General features: G+C 38.7%; 2 protein-coding genes across 2 annotated transcripts; one reads left to right on the top strand and one right to left on the bottom strand.

The window, feature by feature from the left end:
- Positions 1 to 50: 50 nt before the first annotated feature.
- On the top strand, positions 51 to 9,027 carry LOC114515846 (mitochondrial proton/calcium exchanger protein-like). Its single transcript, XM_028535170.1, has 14 exons — positions 51 to 286; positions 620 to 683; positions 851 to 1,460; positions 2,442 to 2,585; positions 3,136 to 3,276; positions 3,547 to 3,750; positions 4,355 to 4,474; positions 4,660 to 4,794; positions 5,156 to 5,326; positions 5,925 to 5,972; positions 6,540 to 6,683; positions 7,115 to 7,272; positions 7,517 to 7,658; positions 7,970 to 9,027. Exons 1-14 carry the CDS (start codon positions 208 to 210, stop codon positions 8,075 to 8,077), a joined length of 2,268 nt encoding a protein of 755 aa, XP_028390971.1. The 5' UTR covers positions 51 to 207; the 3' UTR covers positions 8,078 to 9,027.
- Positions 9,028 to 9,137: 110 nt separating this feature from the next.
- Positions 9,138 to 12,544, bottom strand: LOC114515845 (metabotropic glutamate receptor 3-like). The gene is made up of 2 exons (XM_028535169.1): positions 12,043 to 12,544; positions 9,138 to 11,921 (listed from the first exon to the last, which is right to left on the bottom strand). The coding sequence occupies exons 1-2, from the start codon at positions 12,512 to 12,514 to the stop codon at positions 9,910 to 9,912; spliced, it is 2,484 nt and encodes an 827-aa protein (XP_028390970.1). The 5' UTR covers positions 12,515 to 12,544; the 3' UTR covers positions 9,138 to 9,909.
- Positions 12,545 to 16,622: the final 4,078 nt, after the last annotated feature.

Here is a 16,622-nt window from a genome sequence, read left to right as displayed (position 1 = left end):
ACTTTAAGAAGACTAGGCCGAGAACAGTGGATTTCAAAATTCAAAATGGCCGCGATTTTGAAAAGAAAATTTCTGTATATTTAAACATAAGCAAAGGTCAATTGTATACCTTGTATAATTGTATTGTAACAAAACATGTAAACAAAAGAACCGCAAGCGTTATATATCTTCAAATTTTAAACTACGGTGTATCAAGTTAAAGTCGAAATGTTTGGCTTGAACAGAGCAATGTTGGGAAGAAGTTACAGCAGAATTATATTGGCACGATTTCGTCATAGTCAAGCGGGTAAGTGAAGGAATTTCGTGTTTATTTTTTGACTTTTTATAGTGTTCATTGAAGGAAGAACTTTAATTTGGCGATCTTCCATTGTTGTGTGTTATTCATGCAGTACAATTGTACAAATGTTTCATAAAATAATGCTGACTAAGCTCATTGTCTGCCATTATGCAACTGTTGTCTGCGGAGTTTGTTTTGCTACAATCGTCTGTGAGGATGCCAGAATTGTTAACGGGCAAATTACCTTGCTAACATTGTGTTCAAGCAGTGTCTGCTACCATTAATACCTGCCAGCATTGTCTGTTACTTTGTAAAGTCATTTTATCCATTCCATCTTTTCAGGATACCAAGTTAAGCATAGAGAATTTTTTGGGTTGCAGCATCCATATTATTCACTTAATTTGTGGTGAGTCCAATGAATGAAAAATATGAAATGATGATTAAAATTTTGGTAACATGCCATTCTTTGTATTGAGAGTTCAAAGTATAATTAATGGTGTTTGTATTGAATGTACACAAATGGCCATTTTCTCCAGAATAGTAGTTTACCATCCTTTGCTATTTTTGTTTCAGCTTAGTCTGTGGATATCACACTCAAACCATATCCAATGCTACCCTTATTGAAGATGGTATTAGATCTAAACATAACCTTAGTTTCCGCAATCTAACCCCTCCTATGATATCCAGGCAGAAACTTTGTACATACTGTAACCAAGCACATCATAATGGCAGCATTTTATCACACAATCATAGACTGAACAGCCAGCGAAATGGACTTTTGACACCCATTTTAAGGCTGGATTTTTCACAACTGCATGGTCAGGAAGGAATAAAGTCTGTAGAAATTCCCATTGCGGCCAAAATGAAACCTCTCACAGCAAAAGAAATTAAGCCGCTACTTAACCCAGAGGAGAAGTCAAAGGTTGAGGAAACATGTGAAAACCTTAAAGCCAAAAAACAGGCAGAAACAGCTAAGACTTTGATTGAGGCCATGGACGAAGCTTTTCAACCAAAGAAACCAGAACCAGAACCTGTCAAGAAATCATTAGTTGAAAGAATTGTTCATGAGGTCAAACATTACGCCAACGGATTTCGATTGTTGTTTATTAATATTCGGATATCTGTGAAAGAATTGTGGAAAGTGCTGAATGGCCAGGAATTATCAAGGAGGGAACGAAAACTTGTAAGTGATGATCTGTGTAAGAGAATCAAAAGAGATCAATGAATGATAGTTTACGCTGTTCTATAGATTTTTCATTAATTTTGATTAGATTTGCTTCTTCTCCAAAAAAATTAGATTTTGAACCATTGTAGAATTTATATTGTGAACGCTATGCCTTGGTTTTTTGTACCATATGTTGAAAAATAGCAAGTAGATATGACTTCATGGTTGACAAATGACAAGTGCGAGTTGTGAAGGATCGCTAAACGAACGAGTGAGCGCAGCGAATTAGTGAGTTTAGGATTTACGGGTTTTAAACACAAAAATACAGCGAGCAACAAAAATCGAAATTTTATGCATCAAAACATCTTTATTACCGTTTAGTTTCTTCGTAATTTTGTTCAACTGAAGTTAGATATTCTTTCTGGGGGGAGGTAAAAATGTCTTGATATTTTATAATAGAAATGAAGTTTTTAATCTCACCATTAGGCCTTATCTTTCGACGCCATCTTGAATAGAATGTAGACAAATTCCCGCCAAAATGACATACAACAATTTTTCAGCAATAAAATCGCTCGTCCAATCAAAAGCCGTGAACGGCGTTTTTCACGTGTGAAAAAAATCGTTTGTCCAATCAAATTGCATAAAATTAATTTACTCTGTGAAGAACGATTTCTATTTCATCATTATATTGGGCATAAATCCCTATACATGCATATATATACATGCAATAGACGAATATAGAATACCATATTTCGCATGTTTTTCTATCAATATAGGCATTCTATGATATTATGAAAATACACGTTCTTTCAAACGCTGGCTTATTTTAGGCCCAGTTTTCATATAGCTACTAGCGTTTGTTTTTATGTCACATTCCAGGTTCGCATCCTAGATATCGTGCATCTTAAGCTCGCTATTTGCACAAAAGAATGTGTTTTGTATTTTGGATTACCTATTTGAGACACGATGTATATTATTCACACAAATACTTCTTCCTAGTTTCTACGAACAGTCTCGGATCTTTTCCGTCTCGTTCCCTTCATGGTATTTCTGATCATTCCATTCATGGAGTTTCTCATTCCTGTTGCGCTAAAGCTGTTTCCAAACATGTTGCCAAGTACTTTTGAAGACAAGACCCAAAAGGTAAGGAAATAATATATATTCAGATCTTGCATATTTATACAGTTCTTAAGTATACTTTTCTATCAAGTAACCATGCTGTAAGATGTAGGTCCAGTCGTTCACAAAATGTATGAGAGTATTTAAGCTTTTGCTTATCCATCGTTTGAGTCAAATGCCTTTCGAACAGCCGGTCGTACCTAATTTTAGTGTGCAGTGATGACCAATTTGTGCAGTGATAAAAGTAGAATGTGCAGTGATAAAATGAGAAATATGCAGTGATAAATGATGTTTTCTCAACAGACCTCACTCTGCTGAGATGGATTCATCAGCAATTGTCCCCCAAAATGCCAGAAATTAAGTCAGAGGGACTGAAAAATGCAGAAACATTTCTGCAGAACCCCTACAATTACCAATCTTTAAGTTACCAATTTCCATTTTTATCATACCCTCGTCCCCTTGTGGTGATATGTGCAGTGATAAAAAATTCTTAAAATTAGCTATGCAGCCGGTCCATGAGTATTATGTAATGACTAGTGTATAACGTCTGTGTAAATACCCTATAATATTATAGGACAAGGCCAAAAGGAAGCAGTTGAAAGTTAAACTGTCTATGGCAAAGTTCCTTCAGGACACTGTAGAAGAGATGGCAGTGTCTGCTGAAAACCAAGAGAGCCAGGATGAAACAAAAGCGTTTTATGATTTTATCGAAAAGGTTTGCTTTCTGTTCATAAATTATCATCGCTGTGGCTGGATGTGCAATACGCGATAAAAATTTAGTTAAAAATCATTTATAGGGGTATGCTTTTCGCATTTACCCGTCACATCATGCAACCAAACTTTGCAGTTTTAGTCAGTGTAAGAAGCTCTTTCTAGTTCGCACTCTAGTTTGCTAACCTGGAATCCATCGGAAGCCTTAGGGCTCAGCTCCGTTTGAATTTCTTGCAAGTCTAGTCTGAACATCGCGTCGCTGTTTATACTATAGATTCGTTCAAGAGGAGAGCAACCCAGTAACAAGGATATCATAAAATTCAGCAGATTATTTGAGGATGAAATTACTCTGGGAAACATGACCTATGCCCAGTTGAAAGCCATCAACAGGATGTTGGCCTTGCCGACTATTGGTTCTAGGACGTACTTGCGTTTCCAGCTAAACATGAAACTCAGGCAGCTCAGAGCTGATGATGTTGTAAGTATATTACTGTTAGCTCGGATTGCTTTAAGTTTTGAAAGTTCAATATTTGTAAATAGCTTGCTAACGCCTCTATGTTCATCCGTATATAGCATAAATGTACATTACGGTACAGTAAGGTACATTAAAGTACAGTACAGTTCTGTATACAATACAGGATAGTTAAGTCCCATCACAGTGTCGGCTTACTGCAGTACAAAACGCTTTGTGCATTGTGAACATTACAGGACAATGGAGTGCATTTCAGGACAATGTAGTATCGTGTAGTACACAAAACAATACAATTAATTATTAAGTACACTGCAGAGTATAGTTGAGTTCATACCTGTACCTTTTAGTACGTTGAGACAGTAGCGTAGCCAGCCTGACGATTTGTCCCGCTATGCTAATATTTTGGTGTTCTAAAGAAATGAATAATTGTAATAGCACGAAATTTACATAGCGGGACAAAATCGTCAGGCTGGCTGCGCCTCTGCGTTGAGGTACAATTGTGTACACTAGATCACTATATATTTGGGCACAGTGTACTTGGTTATAATGAAAAGCTTAAAAATTACGGAGTGTTTCTTGTACTAACTGTGCTCGTCTATTTTGTTATCAGTTGATCAAGAAAGAAGGTATTGACAGCTTGACAGTATCTGAGCTGCAATCAGCTTGTCAAGCAAGAGGTATGAGAGCCTTGGGCGTCCCTACAGAAAGGTTGAAATCGCAGCTAAGTCAGGCAAGTATCCTTAAGGCCAAAGGCAATGAAAATAATGATCCTTCCAATGTTTCGCCGTGTATCCCACGGTAGCCCAACAGTGTTGCCGCATTGAAATTTACATTTGGAAACAGTGAAATGTTTTTAATATGAGTGGAAACATTGCTTCCCAAGAAGCAAATTTTGAAGTACGTATTCTTTTCTAGTGGTTAGAGCTGCATCTGGACGAACATGTTCCGGCCTCGTTGCTTCTGATGTCTCGTGCTTTATACAACCCTGAGAAGCTTGCGGATCCCGTCGATCAAATAAAGGCCACGCTGTCAACTTTACCTGAAGACGCGGTGAGAATATAGTTCTCGTTGACTGGGGGGTAGGAAGGCAGGAAACAAAAGATATTTGCCACCAAAAGACATTCATGCCCCCCCGAAGCTAGCTAAGCTCCTATTTAGAAGATTATAAAGTGCAGGTTCTTCTGTAGATTTTCTTGTCCTTTGACTTGCAAAAGTCTTGCATGAATTGATTTTTGAATCGTCTGTCCAGCGTTTATTATCACATTAGTGTAATATGAGATCAGTTATCTCACTGGACCAAACGAAATCCCTTTTTTCAACGGAAACTCCGACCCATGCATGTAAAGCTGGATTTCAGACTTAAGATCAATAAGCAATGCTCTGAGCTGTCATATTTGGACGATGATTTTAGGTCGAAGAGGCTGAAGTCTTGGCAGCTGAGTTAGCCGGGGAGGAGGCTGATCCACAAACGAAGATTGATCTGTTGAAGAAAGAGGAGTTGTTATGCGAGGAAGAGAGGGTCGAGGAAGAGATTTTGAAAGAGGAAGATATGAAAAAAAAGGAAGTGTTGGACTCAACTGAGGTACAAACAGCGTATTAGTTATTACTGCCCCCTCGTCTCCTCCCCCCCCGCTTCTGGGTATACGACGGACGACCCTCGTCTCCCTCCCCCGCCCCTTGGTATACGACGACCCTCGTCTCACCCCCGCCCCTGGGTATACGACGGACGACCCTCGTCTCCCGCCCCCGCCCCTGGGTATACGACGGACGACCCTCGTCTCCCGCCCCCACCCCTGGGTAACGACGGACGACCCTCGTCCCCGCCCCCCCCCTGGGTATACGACGGACGACCCTCGTCTCCCGCCCCCCCCCTGGGTATACGACGACGACCCTCGTCTCCCGCCCCGCCCTTGGGTATACGACGGACGACCCTCGTCTCCCGCCCCCGCCCCTGGGTATACGACGAGCCGTGTAACGATTAGAATAGTTTGATGCGGAATCTTTACAAAGATTGTTAGACAATCACACAGTCCTCATCAATACAAATCACATCGCATGGGTTTACCTTACATTAATCGCGATACATAAATTCGTGTAGCTATATCAAGTTTAATTAATACGTTTAATATGTAATGATGTATGTGCACAGTTAACATATCATGTCATTTTGCATTTAATAGCTAATGGAGGCCAGAGAGATTTTGTTTAACCAGATGGAACTGCTTAAGGTACCGTAAGACCATTCCTTTGGAAGCGACGTTTAACTTAAACCGTGGTAGAGCTCAAAAAGATTTCTTGAACGACTAAATTAAAAGCTAGGACCTTGATCGATAATATTACAGCTGCACATTCAATTTAACTTTAAAAAAGATTCGTCCGCCATTATATCCTTATAATATTTTCTAATGCAGTCCAAGTGCTAAATTACACAAGATGGAGCATTTTGATTGGTCGCTTGCTCTCGGCAACCTGCAGCGAGGAGAGCTCAGTTTTGGCGGGAAAATTTGAGTTTCAAGTTTATAGCAAGTTCTTTAATATTTTGCTTCAAAATTTTGCAAGAGCGGAATTGTAAAGTTTGAAACTTGTGTGAATGAACCAATTATTATCGGATTTAAACAAAACAAGCGTTAAAAAACTCTGTACATTTGTATTGTTTTGGAAGCAATATGAACTTTCATTTGGCCAGCGAATTGACCGAATTTTTTCGGTATGCACAGAAAGATACTGCATTTCTCATTGTTTTAGAAACAAGACTTTGCAGTATCTCTCAAATGAACCTCGTGTATTTCTTTTAGGAACCCAGTCCATTCTTACATCGAGATGATGATCAAATATCCAAAGAGGAATGGAAAACGCTGGACCAATCTTGGAAGAGCAGCCATGATGCGGCTAAAGAGGACCTCCATAGGATACGCGAGGATCGCGTAGAGTACCAGGAGGTAATATGAAACGCTTAGGTGTCTTGTTGTACATTATTGAACTGATTATGTTGGACGTACATTCATGATTAAAAATAACAAATATGCGTGCAAAAACAAGGAGGAATTTCGTTTGATTTAAACTAATCGGCAAATTTGTTTACATTTTTTCGTTTAAGCCAATCAGAATGCCTAAATTATCAATACTTCATGTAGAATAATGTACCTTACCTGAAATAGTCAATGTGTATGCATTCTGATTGGTTACTGAAAATGTAAACAGATTTTGCTGATTTGTCTAAAAAAGAAATTCCATCTTGTTCGTGAAAAATCTAACTGCTTTGATTTTTTACAAAAAATAGATTCAAACGTTTAAATTGAACCTTGCAATGCAAACAAACATGGTTAAGTCGTCGTTAAAACTGCAAAGTGTGAATTTTATTTCTCTATAGGAACTGCGGGAATTGAAATCTCTCGATGTCATGAACACGATGAAAGAAAGTGCTGCGTCAGTACGTATCGGAAAACGAGTTGATAAACTGATCGAAGAATTAGAGCAAGAACTGGACGATATAGAAGAAGATACAACATTGGTTCTGGATCAAGACAAGTATGTGAGACAGTACAGTAAGACTGCGACAAGCTTTCTCAACACCTTTTGTCAATAAGGAAATATTGTCACCTTGGTTGATATTAGGAACCTTTAGCTTACCACTTAGCCAACCGCTAACGGCAAACGCTCTTGTAGCCGGGGTTTGTTGTTCACCGTTTGTCAAAGTTACGGGATGTTCTTTACTCATGCTGGGTTATATGATTATCCGAATGATTGCATTTTATTTGGTTATCTTTTATAGAGATGGAGTCATTACAACAGCAGAGTTTCTCAATTACATGAAAGGAAGAGAAGGATGTCCTAAAGCCACTAAAATTGAGAAAATATCGAAGATTTTAGACGAAGATCACGACGGAAAGATAAGTGTTGCTGACCTCAATAAGGTACAGTTGAACTTTGTATAAGACGCTAGCTGTGTTTATTCACCTATGCCCGAAAATTGGAAACAGTATACTGCATCTATGATGGTGCTTGGATGGTATGGCCGTATGGTATTGTGCATAGTGTGATTTATAGCTATATCCTATATGGTGTGGTGTGGTGTGGTATGGTATATGGTGTTTAGTGTGATGTCTGGTTTGGTGTATAGTATGCTGTATGGAATGTTTGTATTTCTGTATGGTAGTTTGTAGTGTATAGAATATTATTAGCTGTGGCGTATCGCTAACCATTGTTTCCAAACAAACTGTATCAGGTTTTAGCTCTGATTGCTGAGCAAGACGTTGAACTAAAAGAACCGCAGATATCTGACATCATTCGCGTGGTTACCATGGAAAAGCAAGCTGAAACACAAGCCCCATGAAGGAATCTAACACCCAGCTAAGTGGAAACATCGTATAGCTCGTTTCTTCAAAACATACATTTTTAACGACCCAAATATGCGATAGATCATTCCACTATTGAACTAAATTTTGAATCAGGAAAGTTCATATTTACAGTTAGAAAGAGCATCTTCATTTAATAAAATTGGGAGCTTTGGTTACCGAATATCTTACAGTTGGTTTCAGCAAACTTTTCACACAAATATTTGGAACTTTGTTTGGAAATTCGCAAGTTCGTTACGAAGTTCAAATATTCCTAATTAAATTGCAATCCGTTTTGTAAACAAAGCTTTTTACTGGTTCAGAATTTGAAATGATCCAATCAAATGCGTTGTTTGCAAACCGTTTTAATGTTGATTTAATTATGAATTTTTGAACTTTCGAACTTGCGAATGAATTTCTAAGCGATATTCCGAATATTGGTGTGAAAAACCGACTGTCGGGCTGGATTTCAGCATGCAGCGAAGTGGTTCGCTAGCGAAATATTTGCATATTTTCTTTTCAATTTTAACAGCATAAATAATTGCTGTTCTCAATTAGAAAGGAAATGTGCAAATATTTCGCTAGCGTCTGGTGAACCATTTCTCTGCAAATCGAGTCTGCAAGGAAATCCAGAATAACATGCACAATTTTTTTCCACAAAAGCGTTATAACACTTCCCAATTTTACTAAATCTTGGTTGTTATTTCTCTGCTGTGCGGCTCTGTTCTGACGAATTTTCCTTGACCTTGTTTTTCAAAAGTGAGTTGGTGGAATGGTCTGTTAAAGGAAATAAAGGAAATAATAACTCAAAAGCAGACGTATTTGTGTAATGAATATATTATCATTTGTGGTAATATATTTGAAATACTATATGCAATGGAAATCTCTGATTGACTTTAACTTAATGTCTTTTACAAATAATTATTATATGGGAATCAATTATATTACACATAAATCGAAAGAACCTTGTGGAGAAATGCCAATTGTCTCGGGTTCTCTCGATCAATCGTTTTCAATCAATCAATCTTTTAGGCGATTTTAACGCATTAACAAAATGGCGGCATGTAAACAATTATTTAATTGGTCTCGGATCTGAGAAATGTCAACTTTTTTCTTTCCGCGCGTATTATGCAAAAACGGTAAGTAGTGAATATAATTTGAAATATATTAGCGGCGATTGCTTGTGGAAATATTTCATTCATAAATCTTGTTTGGAGTTAGGTACTGTAGCAACCTCGTATACGAGGGTATTTTGCCTCCACCCCAATGAGACTCTTTGATATATAATGAACATAACACAAACGGAACACCGTTTTTGGCACCGCGTTAGATATAGTTACATTCCTTCATTTCTTTATTTTCCTTCATTAGCAATCCATTGTTTTTTTTAAACGCGCCGTTTGCACAATAGGTCGCGTAAATTTCTTGCTTATATACGTTTATGATACCCACATTATACGATTATATAAACTAATATTAATAGTATTAACCATGTGATATTCTGGCAAAACAAATGAGATTATCAGAAGGTATTTAGTGTTATAAAATCCAAGTATCGGCCCTTGCTTTGCTTTGATGCTTGATTTATTCCATGTCTTTCAAAGAACGAGGGCGACCTAGAGAAATCTTGTTGATGTAAAAAATTGCAATTGAACAAAATCTCTCATAAAGTCAGGGCTTCTCTATCAAGTCGATTTCAAAATATGAATTATATGATCGGCCCACAAGCTTCTAGTACATGTGAAAAACTGATGTGAACGCATCGATCTAACCATGAAAGTGTTAGTCTTTTAGATGAAAGTATGAAAGTCTTTTAGATGTTATGTTTTTTTCACATTGAGTTTGATTTACCCGTCTTGGTGCACTCCGTGTCCGGTATTGTTCCTGGAATAGTTTCTTGAAGTACCATAGTACCCTTGAAGCTTTTCTCCGCGACAACAGGACTCCTGCTGATCTCTCCGCTCGATTGATTTCGAGTCATAAAAATGTCATCGGGCCGTTCACTCTTGACGCAAAATATGACGAATAGACGTTGTCCAAATAGCCCCGAGAGTGATACCAAACCTATGACCAACATCCCGATTGCGCTGAGCGCGGACTCCTGAATGGAGTCGCTCAAATTTAAATAGAATGCGAAGAATATTGCAAAGGTAACAAGCGTGGTGTAGAGGGTGAAGCCGATATACTTTGACTCGTTGAAATTTCTTGGAAATTTTCTGGTTTTGAAGGCGTACACTGTGCTGAGAATCATGAGGACTATGACATACGAGAGGCCACCAACATAAATTGTAGATTCCATGCGGCATTCGAGGATGATTTTTTCTTTGTCAGCGAAATAATATTCTGACGCTTGCGGGAGATGCGTGAGCATGCCCAGTAGGGTGATGAGAAGCTCGATCGAGATCAAGCCAATCGTAATGAAGACCTGGGACTTGGGGCGTACCAGGGGGGGACGCCGTTTCGTGATCTTCGCGCTGGTGAACACGCGGTATACCCGGTTGATCTTCATGAACAGCGCGGAGTAGATTATGGAGAGCGCAAAGCCCGGGGCAATGCTGCGCACGATGCATATCAAGTCTGTTGGCTTCACGATGAAGATAAAGGGAGTGGCAAAACAGAATAAGATTCCGGTCAGAATGATGCAACTGAGCTCGCGACCAGAAGCTTTTACTGTGCGGTTCTTGTGATGAGTTAAAAAAATCAAAAGAACTGCCACGGTTAGGATAATAGCAATCGCCGACACGACACCGATTAAAATAGGCACCGTATTCGTCCACTTTAAGTACAGAACTTCTCGCTTTATCCATGCATCTCTCCTCGCGTTCGGTATGTACCCCGGTAACCCCGATACACACGTGTTGTTCACGATTAATTGTAGCTTACCGCATTTGTGGCAGTTCCAACAGTAATTGAAGGGGTACCCCTCTCTCTCTTTTCTCACATAACCAAATTCACACTCCGCTGAACAGTAGGACTGCGGGACGCTGCCATTGCCGGCTTCGAACCACGTGACGTCATCGGTGTCCATTTCTAGTCTCTCCCTAGTCTTCTGTCCGTCCCACTCACCAATGACATTATATGTATACGAGCCACCGTTTTTCTGAAAATTGAGGATGTGATACATCGCCATTACCTCGCCGTTCTCGTTAAATTCCAGACTTGTGTTGAAAAAGTTCTCGAAAGAAACATTCCTAAGATGCTGTAACAATCTGTCGCGCTTGAAATGTCTCATTTCCGAGCACAGTCCTGACTTGTTCCCACACAATTCTTGTTGTAATCTATGAAGTCCATGCGCAAAGGCATAGACCGCTGACATTATTGGCTGAAGGGTGAATCCTCGTGTAACATTGCTCAGGCTTTCCTTCCCGGTGCACACTGGGTAATTTTGACTCGATGTATTCTTGACTCGACATTTGAACCAATCCTCCCAGAATTTCACGACATGAACATGTTGCTCCCATTTTGGATCTTGCATGTTTAATTCGTCGAGGTGCTTCTTAAAGCTTCCCGAAAGTCCTTCTTCTGCCATTTGAATGGTCATTATACACATGTCTCTGAGTTCCAAGGTCGTCGTGTCGAAGGAATCGCTTAAAATCCACACAAAGGCGGACGCCTTTGGATTTCTTTGAGCGGCCTTTGTAATGCCTTGACTGTGTTGAAGGCTGCAGAATAGCACCACAGTGGAAATTGAGGTCCCATCGGTTCTTTCTACCAGATTCCTGACGATGATTTCGTACTCCTCTTCATTAGCTATTCTCGTGATAGAGTCGATGTGATCTGTATAGATATTATTCTCTTTGGCAAACTTGTGAAACGCTTCGATCCCTTTTTCGCCATAAATACCTATAGTGTAGCATAAATATACGATGTGTATTAAAAAGGTAACCTAATTCAGGCGCGCTACTGTGCGAATTTGGTAAAGAACCATTCACACTTGGAGCTAAATATTGTTAAATATGCTTACCTGCGGAGTTAATAGTCAAGACGTACGTCCAGTTAAATTTCAGACATATATCGACCATCGACGCAGCTTGGAATGAGTCCGGTGGCACGGTCCTCATGAAATAACTATAAATATCTCTGTCGCTTAGTAACACGCTTGTGGACTTGTAGCTTATCTGCGGGATTTCGAACACTTGCAGGATGCTGGCGACTTTTGCTGAAACATCACTGACAGACGCTCCGATTATCCCTGCCAACTGGTTCTCTGGATCCGGCTGTAGGGTCATCTTAATGAATTCTTTCGTGTGACCCGATGCGATCGTTTGGCTTCGGCAAGTGTCGTAGATATCCGCCACGAGAGTAATATTCTGAAGGATGTCATCTCGTGAGTTCACTTGGTCAATGGCATTGAGCATCGCGTGTGCTAACATGAAGCCAGAGAGGCGCAATTTTTCCCCACATTTTAGTTCGGTGGTCAAGCTTTTGGTTCGCATTGGAAGCAATCCACCCAGTATTATCTTTTCTGATGCGCCCTCTGAAATATTGAAAAAATAATTTGTGTGATATGAACACCAGAAGTGCAGTGATTCTAAGAAAAATGATTAAATTAAGATATCGAGGGGCAGGTATCAAGATGAATAAAATCCTCAAAAGAAGATAAATGAAAAAATATTAAAATTCTCAAAAAGAGATAAATTTCTTGGAATCAGCCAACCAGCGCTACAACGCTGGACGACGCTTCCTTCTCTCAATTTAGAGTAAACTATATTCATGTTGCGTTTCATTTCGTTCATAATGTTTGTCCGAAATTTAATAACAGCGTATAAAAGCTTTCGGGGAAAAAAGTTAATAATATAAGTTCAGAATCTTAATCATTGATCTTAATAGTCATGGGCGCCTTGTGTAAATGTACAGTTTTAACGCCGTCTTCATTTTTTTACAGACTTTATAAGATTATTGTTTTAGAAAAAAAATCAAAGTAGAAAATTTACCGCAATACTTTCACGAATTCCACCTTTAACAATATTAACTTCACCGAAAAGCCACAGAAACAGAAAAATACTGCGATAGCCAGCAGGACGTATGTCCTAACCTCAATCCTTGACGTAATTTATATATTTTTTGCCAGTATTTATATGAAGGGTTTTAAATAATAAGACTCAAGCAAAATTACTCTTGTGGAAAGAAGCTATTGTAGAAAAAAAATGCAAATTAAAAAGATTACCGCAATACTTTCACGAATACCATCTTTAACAATATTAACTTCACCGAAAAGCCGCAGGAACGGAAAAAATAAAACGAGGTTAGCAGGATCTCTGTCCCAATCTGCTCAAACCGGCTCCTAATTTATTATTTTACTACCAGTGTTAGGACCTTTCTCATTCGCCCCCCTCTGTCCCCACCCACACGCGATCGATTTGGCCCTATAGTGATGATCGCCAAACCTTTTCTTTTCAGCGCCAACGCGACGCGAATTTTAAGTTTTCAGAGGCACGTACGTAAATTAAATTCTAGTGGCAAATTTTGGAATGTATCAACGTCAGAGCAGTCAAAATGTATTATAGTTAAGTAATCTACAAGATTAATTATGATTTTTGGCACTTCACTCGATGTATGGTAATTCTAGAGGTTGAAAGGGTCTTAATTCGAGTGGAATTATACACACTTCAAATTCAAGCCAGGAATAGTTGATGGAAAACGAGTCAACTATCGGTCCTCCGGCAGGAATCGAACCTACGCTTTTGCGATGCCGGTGCAATGCAATAATTCCACTCGAAATTAAGACTCTTTCAACCTCTAGAATGTAGAATGTAGAAGATTAGTATGATAGGTTTAAATCTATTTGCTTTTGGAAAATAAAAAACGTTGAAAATTCGCGCCGCGTCACCAAATCGCGTCCAGTTTGTGTGGGCCTTAATCCCCGGAGATATTCGTTTGTACGAAGGCTAATCTTTTGAGCCTCTTTAAAAGATCGTAATTCAGATTCTTCCAAGGGAACGTGGAATGACATCAAAATTTAGATTTTAGTTTAGATTTACTTTCTCTCATGCGGTTTTATTGATGGCGACTCGTCTCAATAAATTGAAGTAATCTTACTCCCTGTCGCGCTAAAAAGTTGGGAGGAAAAATACACGATAAATTGTGCAAACAAAGTGCAAATATATTTGCAAGTTATACCTTATACAAATTAAAATAATTTTTATGAGCCGGAACAATGGGGTTTGTTGTCCGGCGTTGCATATTATTCGGCGAATCAATCACACGCGATTATTTTACTGCTTTTGGCAGGAGAAAGATCGTTCCTCATTTTTTTAAACTCATAGATTATAAAATGTGCTAACCAATTAACCCAGCATCTCTCACCGAGGGTCAAGTAAAACACATGCGACCTGCAATTTTAAATGTAATATGTGGCTCGCTTATTGGAATCATAATTATATTTTTCTTCAGTAGATTCCTTCCGGCAAACTGGCGATGGCAATGAAATGTACACATCCAAAATGTATCAAAAATTAAATATTATTCTGCGAAAACGAAGCGGTTTGTTACTTTATAAAATTCTCCCAAAACAGCGGTTGTTGACAAAGGCGGGCTCTCTGTTATCGCCAATTTTTAAATTCAAACGCTTCAACAGCTTGTTTATAATAATGTTTAATGTGTTTTCCACAAATATTCTGGATAAATGAAGTTAAAAATTTTAGCTAAGGTTAGGCCGGTTTTTGACGAGCGATAATTTCGGGCGAAGCGACATTTAAATATAAGCCGGTTTTCCACCAGCGATATTTTTCGCGCGAAGCGACTTTATTCCTTTGTATTTGAGCAATTTGTTCCAGATGGTTGCAGTTGAGAGCTCTGAAACAAAAGTAAAATGTCGCTTCGCGCAAAAATATCGCTAGTGGAAAACCGGCTATAGCCTATTCTCTTTGCACAATGTCAATGAATAAAACAAATTCAGAACGCTTCAGAACTGTCAACTGCGCCATCTGTAACAAATTGCTCAAATACAAAAGAAAGAATTCCTTTCGCGCTAAAAACATCACTTGTGGAAAATCGGCTTTAGTACCGCTTTAAACAGAATGAGATGGCGATTTTTTCGACGTTTCAATTTCCTTTTGCGTGAAAATTACATGGCTTTACCATTGCCGGGTATTGACCTGAGCCTACCCGAAAAGTTATCGCCTGCCAACAAGCAACTTCGTTTGCGTTGCTGAAGATATCAAAATTACTCCATCACACGTTAATCGGCTAAAACTTTTGTAAGCAGACATTTATTTCACTCGACAGCCTAAAATTTTAATGCAGATCTCCTCAGAAAATATCATTATTAATTTCGATATTGAATCGTACCTTTGTTCAAATCCAGCGCATCAGCAAACACTGTTGACATAAAAGTTAGATACAGGCAAATAAAGTTAGACCGATTCCTCTGTTTTGTAGCAAACATCGCCTGGTCGAAATCCAATATTTTATCCAAGCAAACAGGGCGACATGATCGCGTATATGAAATATTCCCCACGGTAATCAATGCATTTTTAAAACAGTTTATACATCTAAGGGCAACGCACGCATCAGCATACAATTTGCATCGCCGACTGATGTTTAATTAAATCATTTCGTCCGTGTTCTAAGATTTGACAATAAATTTAAGCTTATATTGTAAAGGTAAGCAGGTAAATTGTGTTATAAATTATTCAAAGTTTCGACAGCGTTTTTTTAAAACCCGTCACCTTGCAATATTGCATGCATTAATATTTGATCATTCATATCGGCCCTAGTATGGGGCGCCTTTTCGTTAAATGAGCAACAAGAGGTTTATTTTTTTATCATTTTATGTGGCTTAACTTTTATATTGCGATATCAATAAACCTGAAAAGTGCTATCGTCGACCATGAAGGCAAGACAGTTGAAATGAATTGTGACTGGTACCCAATCCTCAGGTTTAAAAATGGCGACCGAGTTATGGGTCACTGATCTATGTATAGTCCAGGGCCAGTTGTTTGAACGGCGTTTAGCTTAAACGGTGCCGACGGATAAGTTCAAAATGGAAAACAAAATTATCTATTTATTGGACAAATGAGCTGAAATGTGAATAGTTTAATTTTCAATGGACTTACATATTTAATGCATAAGATGTAGTTTCAGTCATCCATAAGATCTATCGGAGTATTTTTAAACTTTGGCTTATCCACTTTTTAAGCTAAACGCCTTTCGAACAACCGGCCTCTGTATCTTAAACTAGCTCCAAATTGTCACTACTTGCGTTTATTGTGAATATCTTATTTTTCAAAAGTAAACGCGTCGTTATAAACACTTCCTGAAACATGCATCACCGTTTTTCATTTGTTGATCTTTTTTAAAAAAAATCTATTTCCAAGCCTGCAAGTTAAACGCGCCAGAACTTTCTCTTTTTAAAGACGCGGAGAAAGCACATTTACATAATTAAAATAAAATAAGCAGTCAAGCATTGTGATTGGGCTAAATTACTCGCAGCGAGTTGGTTTTTGCGATAAGTGTGTCAGGGACGCCTCTAAGACAAAATAAATTGGGTTGGACTTTCGATTGCTGTTTGTGATGGCCAGCAACAGTGTTTATTTGTCATCC

Source organism: Dendronephthya gigantea, unplaced genomic scaffold, assembly GCF_004324835.1.
Source record: "Dendronephthya gigantea isolate DGI-Jeju-01 unplaced genomic scaffold, DenGig_1.0 000005F, whole genome shotgun sequence".
Lineage (NCBI taxonomy): Eukaryota > Metazoa > Cnidaria > Anthozoa > Malacalcyonacea > Nephtheidae > Dendronephthya > Dendronephthya gigantea.
Note: the sequence above shows the minus strand (reverse complement) of the source record. Positions and strands in the feature narration are given on the sequence as shown.